The sequence below is a fragment of the Silurus aristotelis genome, assembly GCF_946808225.1.
Source record: "Silurus aristotelis genome assembly, chromosome: 5".
Classification (NCBI taxonomy): Eukaryota; Metazoa; Chordata; class Actinopteri; order Siluriformes; family Siluridae; genus Silurus; species Silurus aristotelis.
The window spans coordinates 35,287,796-35,297,375 of record NC_139578.1 but is presented as its reverse complement, the minus strand read 5'-3'; the positions used below and the strand labels follow the sequence as shown (position 1 = coordinate 35,297,375).

General features: G+C 46.8%; 1 protein-coding gene across 2 annotated transcripts in view; it reads right to left on the bottom strand.

Annotated features, from left to right (window-relative positions):
- Positions 1–5,974, bottom strand: part of dspa (desmoplakin a) — a 51,579-nt gene extending 45,605 nt beyond the window's left edge. For both annotated transcript variants that reach the window (XM_083541078.1, XM_083541079.1), the window contains exon 1: positions 5,579–5,974. In XM_083541078.1, coding sequence (XP_083397204.1) covers positions 5,579–5,751 — 173 coding nt within the window. In that variant the 5' untranslated portion in view covers positions 5,752–5,974. The remainder of the gene's footprint in view (positions 1–5,578) is intronic.
- Between the last annotated feature and the right edge of the window lie 3,606 nt (positions 5,975–9,580).

The window sequence follows — 9,580 nt, the reverse complement described above, 5'->3', positions numbered from 1 at the left end:
AGCTCCGTCCTCGCTTTACTCCAGCTCCATCTTCACTCCAGCTCCGTCCTCACTTCACTTCAGCTCCATCCTCACTTCACTCCAGCTCCATCCTCACTTCACTCCAGCTCCGTCCTCACTTTACTCCAGCTTTATCTTCACTCCAGCTCCGTCTTCACTTTACTCCAGCTCCGTCCTCACTTTACTCCAGCTTTATCTTCACTCCAGCTCCGTCCTCACTTTACTCCAGCTCCGTCCTCACTTCACTCCAGCTCCGTCCTCACTTTACTCCAGCTCCGTCCTCACTTCACTCCAGCTCTCACTTCACTCCAGCTCTCACTTCACTCCAGCTCCATCCTCACTTTACTCCAGCTCTGTCCTTACTTTACTCTAGCTCGGTCCTCACTTTACTCCAGCTCCGTCCTCACTTTACTCCAACTCTCACTATACTCCAGCTCCGTCCTCACTTTTCTCCAGCTCCGTCCTCACTTTACTCCAGCTCCGTCCTCACTTCACTCCAGCTCTCACTTTACTCCAGCTCAGTCCTCACTTTTCTCCAGCTCCGTCCTCACTTTACTCCAGCTCCGTCCTCACTTTACTCCAACTCTCACTATACTCCAGCTCCGTTCCTCACTTTACTCCAGCTCTGTCCTCACTTTACTCCAACTCCGTCCTCACTTTACTCCAGCTCTCACTTTACTCCAGCTCTCACTTTACTCCAGCTCAGTCCTCACTTTACTCCAGCTCTCACTTTACCCCAGCTCTCACTTTACTCCAGCTCAGTCCTCACTTCTCTCCAGCTCTCACTTTACTCCAGCTCCGTCCTCACTTTACTCCAGCTCCGTCCTCACTTCTCTCCAGCTCCGTCCTCACTTCTCTCCAGCTCCGTCCTCACTTCACTCCAGCTCGGTCCTCACTTCTCTCCAGCTCTGTCCTCACTTTACTCCAGCTCCGTCCTCACTTTACTCCAGCTCTCACTTAACTTCAGCTCCGTCCTCACTTTACTCCACTTCCGTCCCCACTTTACTCCAGCTCCGTCCTCACTTTTGTCCAGCTTCGTCCTCACTTTGTCCAGCTCCGTCCTCACTTTACTCCAGCTCCGTCCTCACTTTACTCCAGCTCTCACTTTACTCCAGCTCCGTCCCCACTTTACTCCAGCTCTCACTTTACTCCAGCTCAGTCCTCACTTTACTCCAGCTCAGTCCTCACTTTACTCCAGCTCCGTCCCCACTTTACTCCAGCTCTCACTTTACTCCAGCTCAGTCCTCACTTTACTCCAGCTCAGTCCTCACTTTACTCCACTTCCGTCCCCACCTTACTCCAGCTCTCACTTTACTCCAGCTCCGTCCTCACTTTTGTCCAGCTCCGTCCTCACTTTTGTCCAGCTCCGTCCTCACTTTACTCCAGCTCCGTCCTCACTTTACTCCAGCTCTCACTTTACTCCAGCTCCGTCCCCACTTTACTCCAGCTCTCACTTTACTCCAGCTCAGTCCTCACTTTACTCCAGCTCAGTCCTCACTTTACTCCAGCTCCGTCCCCACTTTACTCCAGCTCTCACTTTACTCCAGCTCAGTCCTCACTTTACTCCAGCTCAGTCCTCACTTTACTCCAGCTCCGTCTTTACTTTACTCCAGCTCCGTCCTCACTTCACTCCAGCTCGGTCCTCACTTCTCTCCAGCTCGGTCCTCACTTCTCTCCAGCTCGGTCCTCACTTTACTCCAGCTCCGTCCTCACTTTACTCCAGCTCGGTCCTCACTTTTCTTCACCTCCGTCCTCACTTTACTCCAGCTCCGTCCTCACTTTTCTCCAGCTCCGTCCTCACTTTACTCCAGCTCTCACTTTACTTCAGCTCCGTCCTCACTTTACTCCACTTCCGTCCCCACTTTACTCCAGCTCTCACTTTACTCCAGCTCAGTCCTCACTTTTGTCCAGCTCCGTCCTCACTTTACTCCAGCTCCGTCCTCACTTTACTCCAGCTCCGTCCTCACTTTACTCCAGCTCCGTCCTCACTTCAATCCAGCTCGGTCCTCACTTCTCTCCAGCTCCATCCTCACTTTACTCCAGCTCCGTCCTCACTTTACTCCACCTCCGTCCTCACTTTTCTCCAGCTCCGTCCTCACTTTACTCCAGCTCTCACTTTACTTCAGCTCCGACCTCACTTTACTCCACTTCCGTCCCCACTTTACTCCAGCTCTCACTTTACTCCAGCTCAGTCCTCGCTTTTGTCCAGCTCCGTCCTCACTTTACTCCAGCTCCGTCATCACTTTACTCCAGCTCTCACTTTACTTCAGCTCCGTCCTCACTTTACTCCAGCTCCGTCCTCACTTCCCTCCAGCTCTCACTTTTCTCCAGCTCCGTCCTTACTTTGCTCCAGCTCCGTCCTCACTTTTCTCCAGCTCCGTCCTCACTTTACTTCAGTCCTCACTTTACTTCAGCTCCGTCCTCACTTCACTCCAGCTCCGTCCTCACTTCACTCCAGCTCCGTCCTCACTTCACTCCAGCTCGGTCCTCACTTCTCTCCAGCTCCGTCCTCACTTTACTCCAGCTCCGTCCTCACTTTTCTCCAGCTCCGTCCTCACTTTTCTCCAGCTCCGTCCTCACTTTACTCCAGCTCTCACTTTACTTCAGCTCCGTCCTCACTTTACTCCACTTCTGTCCCCACTTTACTCCAGCTCTCACTTTACTCCAGCTCCGTCCTCACTTTACTCCAGCTCCGACATCACTTTACTCCAGCTCTCACTTTACTCCAGCTCCGTCCTCAATTCCCTCCAGCTCTCACTTTACTCCAGCTCCGTCCTTACTTTGCTCCAGCTCCGTCCTCACTTTGCTCCAGCTCCGTCCTCACTTCGCTCCAGCTCCGTCCTTACTTTGCTCCAGCTCTCACTTTTCTCCAGCTCCGTCATCACTTCACTCCAGCTCTGTCCTCACTTCACTCCAGCTCTGTCCTCACTTTACTCCAGCTCCGTCCTCACTTTACTCCAGCTACGTCCTCACTTTGCTCCAGCTCTCACTTTACTTCAGCTACGTCCTCACTTTACTCTAGCTACATCCTCACTTCACTCCAGCTATGTCCTCACTTTACTCCAGCTCAGTCCTCGCTTTACTTCAGCTGCGTCCTCACTTTACTCCAGCTCCGTCCTCGCTTCACTCCAGCTCTGTCCTCACTTTACTCTAGCTCTCACTTTACTCCAACTTCGTCCTCACTTCATTTCAATTCTCACTTTACTCCAGCTCCGTTCTCACTTCACTTCAGCTCGGTCCTCACTTTACTCCAGCTCTCACTTTACTCCAGCTCTGTCCTTACTTTGCTCCAGCTCCGTCCTCGCTTCACTCCAGCTTTGTCCTCACTTTACTCTAGCTCTCACTTTACTCCAACTTCATCCTCACTTCATTTCAATTCTCACTTTACTCCAGCTCCGTTCTCACTTCACTTCAGCTCGGTCCTCACTTTACTCCAGCTCTCACTTTACTCCAGCTCTGTCCTTACTTTGCTCCACCTTGGTCCTCACTTTACTCCAGCTCTCACTTTACTCCAGCTCAGTTCTCACTTTACTCCAGCTACATCCTAACTTTGCTCCAGTTCTTACTTTGCTCCAGCTCAGTTATCACTTCGATCCAGCTGGGTCTTGTTACTTTAGCTTGATCCTCGCTTTACTCCAGCTCGGTCCTCACTCTACCCCTGATATGTCCATATTTTACAGCAACTCATTATGGAGTTTTGCACCAGCTTGGTCCTCATTTCACAGCTCTCAAGTCCTTACTTTACCCCATACTATGTCCTTAATTTGCTCCTGCTTGGCCATTGCTAAGTCCTGCCTTAATAAAACATACACACACGCAGAGCATTTACTATTTTTTGGTTGCAAAAGTGATGTGGTTCAAAGGTTCATACGATGACCCGCTTATGTAATACCTACATAAGCTTCAACACACTCCCTTCTACACACACACTACTGTACACTCCTAGTCCCTGTAGAATAGGCAGCCTGTACATTTTGAAAGACTCCATCAATGCTGAACGCTATATAAAAATTTAGAGCAATAAATGCTTACATCCAGAAAACGTCTTTTTCAGGGAAGGTCTTGCATATTTGAGCAAGACAATGCTAACTGCATACTGCATCTATTAATTCAATTCAATTCAATTCATGTTTATTTGTATTGCGCTTTTAACAATGAACATTGTCTCAAAGCAGCTTTACACAGATAATGCGGTGATTAAAAATGAATATGTTCTTTATGAGTAAGTTTGTCCCTGATGAGCAAGCCGGTGGCGACTGGCGACTGTGGCAAGGAAAAACTCCCCGAGATGGCATAAGGAAGAAACCTTGAGAGGAACCAGACTCAAGAGGGAACCCATCCTCATCTGGGTTACACCGAATGTCCATTTGTGGCGGGTATACAATGTTGCGGGGTGCAGTGATGATGATCAAAAGCGAAGTGTATTTCTGAGTCAGTGTAGGAGACTGTTGACATTAACTACAGTCCAATCCATCCTCAAAGCTCCCGTTCTTACTCCGGAATTTCATGGAACCACCCAAGGCGTTGATGACAAACCTTCCCCAGCTGCACAGAGTTTCCTCCAGTCAAAGAGAACACTATCCAGAGGCTATTTATTTATTACAATAGCATAACTTCATAGTAGAAGTAGTAGTAGTACATAGTAGTAAACAGTCTGGGTGCTGAACTGCTCTGTCTGCAGTCTAGACCTCTCATTTGAAAGCATTTGGTGCATCATATAACAAAAAATACAACAAAGGAAACCCAGAACTGTTGAGCAGATAGAATCCTGTATCAGACACATGTGACAACATTCCTCTCCCAAAACTTCAGGTCTATGTTCACTGACAGAAGATGTGATGCTACACAGTGAGAAACATGATCCTGTCACAACTTTAATGAGATGTGTTGTAGCCATCAAATTACAAATAACCTGATTTCTTTCCTTAAAATGGTAAAAATTCTCAGTTTTAACATTTTATATGATTTTTTTTGTTTTATTGTGAATAAAATATTTGTTTGAGTTTTGTATTAATTTACAGTTTTAAAATGGTCAAAGGTCAATGTGTCAGAAACAAAAGCACTCCTGTTATGGACATAATGAGACAACCTGAGGGACAATCATGGTGGAACAGTCCCCCCCCCCCCCCCCCACACACACACACACACACAATCGTTAGATCAGTTACACAAACTCTGACCTTTGACCTCTGAAGGAAACTTCAGCCATTTGATCTGTAAAATGAAAGATACAATGCACAGTGCTGCTAGCTGCCCCCAACCTGCTAAACTGAACTGCCCCCAACCTGCTGAACTGCCCCCAGCCTGCTGAACTGAACTGCCCCAACCTCCTGAACTGCCCCCAACCTGCTAAACTGCCCCCAACCTGCTGACCTGAACTGCCCCCAACCATTCTACAGTCACTGCATTGATCCAGAGATTATAGAGATCTCACTCATACACCTAATCAGGTGAGGGTTAGGAGCCTCACACAGGGGCCACACTCAGGGACCTCATACAGGAGCCCCACTCAGGGGTGGGGGTGGAGCTTCAGCATTGTTAGAACTCTGTGTGTTGTGTGTGTGCGCGCGCTTCTCACCTTCCCTGACCCTTCATGCTGTAAGTGTGTCCACTGAAGCGCTGCTGCATCATGCTCTCACTCATGTCCGGTTGGAAGCCGTTTCCGGTCGTGTACACCTGGTCGCTCACGCGCATGGTGGATCCGCGCGACACGGTGGGAAAGCGCGAGGAGGGAGTGCCGTGCGCGCTCATCGTGAACGCGCACTTGGTTCTGTCTTCACTTCCACAAAAACGCACCAAAATACAATCCAACTTCAGAAAGAGTGTAAGAGTGTGTGTGTGTGTGTGTGTGTGTGTGTGTAGGATATACACATATATATGAGAGAAAGAGAGAGAGAAAGTGAGTGAAGTGCGCACTTCTCCTCTATGCTCCCGATCGCGGAAGAGCTCCACACACTCCTACAGCAGGGAATACAGCCCAGTGGGCGGAGCTTAGCTGTGTGTGTGTGTGTGTGGGGGGGGGGGCTGTTGCAGAGCCCGTATTTTATAAAAGTACTGTTTAAACAACACTTTTTTACATTATAATTTTGTATTAGATGACGTACGACGATAAATCCATTCCTGCTCTCTCTCTCTCTCTCTCTCTCTCTCTCTCTCTCTCTCTCTCTCTCTCTCTCTGTGTGTGTGTGTGTGTGTGTGTGTGTGTGTGTGTAGGTGTGTGTGTGTGTGTGTGTGTGTGTGGTGATGAGAGACAGACAGGTGAGTTCACACAGGTAAGTAATTTTTAGGTGTGTGTGAGAATTATAAATGGGAGAGTGAGAGTGAAGACACACCCTGTGTGACTCACACTGAGTGTGTGTGTGTGTGTGTGTGTGTGTGTGTGTGTGTGTGTGTGTGTGACACAGAGAAAGAGGACACACCCAATGCTGGAATGTCCTCGCACAGTAACGACCGTTTACACACATATATACACACACACACATGCAGATAGAGAAAGAGAGAGAGAGACAGGGAGAGAGAGAGAGAGAGAGAGAGAGAGAGAGAGAGAGAGAAAGAACACAGATTAGTGTTGGATCAGTAGTTTTAAATCCGTAGTGTTAGATCAGTAGTGCTGGTATTAGTAGTGTTAGATCAGTAATGTTGGGTCAGTAGTATTGGTTCTGTAGTGTTAGATTAGCAATGTTGGATCAGTAGTGTTGGTTCTGAAGTGTTGGGTCAGTAGTGTTGGATCAGTAATGTTGGGTCAGTAGTGTTAGATCAGTAGTGTTGGGTCAGTAGTGTTGGTTCTGTAGTGTTGGTTCTGTAGTGTTGGGTCAGTAGAGTTAGATCAGTAATGTTGGGTCAGTAGTGTTGGGTCAGTAGTGTTAGATTAGCAATGTTGGATCAGTAGTGTTGGTTCTGAAGTGTTGGTTCTGAAGTGTTGGGTCAGTAGTGTTGGATCAGTAATGTTGGGTCAGTAGTGTTGGGTCAGTAGTGTTGGGTCAGTAGTGTTAGATCAGTAATGTTGGGTCAGTAGTGTTGGGTCAGTAGTGTTAGATCAGTAGTGTTGGGTCAGTAGTGTTAGATCAGTAATGTTGGATCAGTAGTGTTGGGTCAGTAGTGTTAGATCAGTAATGTTGGGTCAGTAGTGTTGGGTCAGTAGTGTTAGATCAGTAATGTTGGATCAGTAGTGTTGGGTCAGTAGTGTTGGGTCAGTAGTGTTGGGTCAGTAGCGTTTATCAGCACTTATGTACCTAAATCCTTCAAACTGCAGTATCCACCCTCTAATTAAGAAACCTGACCTTCACCCTGTCAGCTGTCCAACTACAGTCCAATATCAAACCTCCTCTTTATCTCCAAGATTCTAGAAAAGGTTGGAGCACAGCAGTTCTGCTCACATCTACTGAGGAACAACATTTATGAAATGTATCAGTCAGGATTTCGGCCTCATTATAGCACAGAGACGGCGCTAGTTAAGGTGGTAAATGACTGTTATTGGCCTCTGATCAGGGTTTTGTCTCTTTACTTGTGTTGCTCGACCTCAGTGCAGCTTTTCACACCATTGACTATTTAACCAACTGTCTGTTTATCTCTCACTGAACAACCTCTATGATCCAAACCAGTCAGGCTTCAAATTGGCACATTCCAGAGAGACAGGCCTTTTGGCTGTAACTGGGAAACTACATGCTGCTCGATCAGCCAAGCTGTCATCTGTAAAGATCCTCCTTGACCTGTCAGCAGCATTCGACACAGTCTGCCAAAAGACTCTCTTGTCTACCCTCAGGAGCCTAGGCCTCTGTGGAGCAGCATGGGAACAGTTTGCTTCCTACCTGGAAGGTCGCTTATACCAGGAAACATGGTCCACACCTGCCCCAGACTCTCTACTGATGTCCCACAAGGCTTGGTACTTGGTCCCCTCCTTTTTTTCCCTCTATACCTACTCGACTGGCGAAGTCATATCCTCACATGGGTTTTTCAACTATTTTTTTCTTTCCCTCCCTCATATACCACAGCTTCCATTCAGATCTCTGCATGCTTGACAGACCTATCTTTATGGATGAGTGCTAACTAAACTAAACTAAAACCCAGATCTCTGAATAACTCTTCATAACTCTCTGCTCTCCCTTTCAGCCACTGCTCACAACCGTGGGGTAACTATGGACAACCAACTTTTCTTCTCTTCACTTGTTGCTAATGTGGTTCGTTCCAAACTTGATAACTTTCTTCTGCTTAACTCAGATAAGACAAAAGAACTTTTACTAGGACCACATGCAGCTAGAAGTAAACTTTCTGATTCTGTAGCATCTCTGGATGGTGTTTCTGTCTCAGCGTGTACAGCAGTCAAAGACCTCGGTGTGATTATTGACTCGAGTCTTTTCTTTGAGTCTCACGTGAATAATATCACCAGGATCTCCTTCTTTCTCCTTAGAAATATTGCTAAAATTAGAAATATGATGTCGTTACAGGATGCAGAAAAACTAGTAGATGTTTTTGTTACATCTAGATTAGACTACTGTAACGCTTTACTGTCTGGGTGTTGGAGTAAGTGCAGAAATAAGCTTCAGTTAGTTCAGAATGCAGCAGCAAGAGTCCTCACTAGATCTAGAAAATATGATCCCATCAGCCCTGTTTTAATCATCTACACTGCTCCCAATTCCATCTCACACTGATTATAAAATACTACTACTGAGGTATAAAGCACTTAACGCTCTCACGCCGCAGTATCTGAGTGAACTTCTGTACCAGGATGATCCTCCACACCTACTTAGATCAAAAGGTGCAGGCTATTTGTTGGTACCTCAAATAATGAAGACTCCAGCAGGGGGCAGATGTTTCTCTTATAAACCCCACAGTTATGGAACAACCTTCCAATCAGTGTTCGGGACTCAGACACAGTCTCAGTGTTGAAGTCGAGTCTGAACACATATTTATTTAGTGGAGTCTTTAGTCAGTAGGTGTTTGTGAGGTAAAGGAGCAGATCTGGAGGGATCATGGATATGGAGTGTTTGGTGAACTGGGATATTTGGATGCTTGTAGTCTCCTCACTCTCACACGTTCACTCAGGTTTGTTGATGGTGGTGTGGTGGGTCGTCTCTTATCCCAGAGATCCTCATGTCTGTGTTTCCTTCTGCTTCTCCCTTTTAGTTCTGCTGCCAGAGTGAATCTTGTCCCTACTTTCACCCTGATCTCCTTTTATATGACAATAAGGACACATAATAATCCATATCCTTCTCTCTCTCTCGCTCTCTTTCTCTCTCTCTTTCTTGGCCGGGTAAACATGCTCCTGAGGTTCCAGTGACACTTATAAAGAACATCTTATTCATTTTTATCACCACATTATCTGTGTAAAGCTGCTGTTAAAAGTGCAATAAAAATAAACATGAATTGAATTGAATAGTGTTGGGTTGGTAGTGTTACATCAGTAGTGTAAGGTCAGTTGTGTGTGTGTGTGTGTGTGTGTGTGTGTGAGATGCTGTAACAGTGTGTGAGATGAACGCAGAGCAGTTTATATGTACAGTTAATATAAATAATCTACACGTGCACATGCTGAGCCTGGGGCATCCAGGTGGAATAATAATGGCTCCCTGTAGAGCTGAATGGA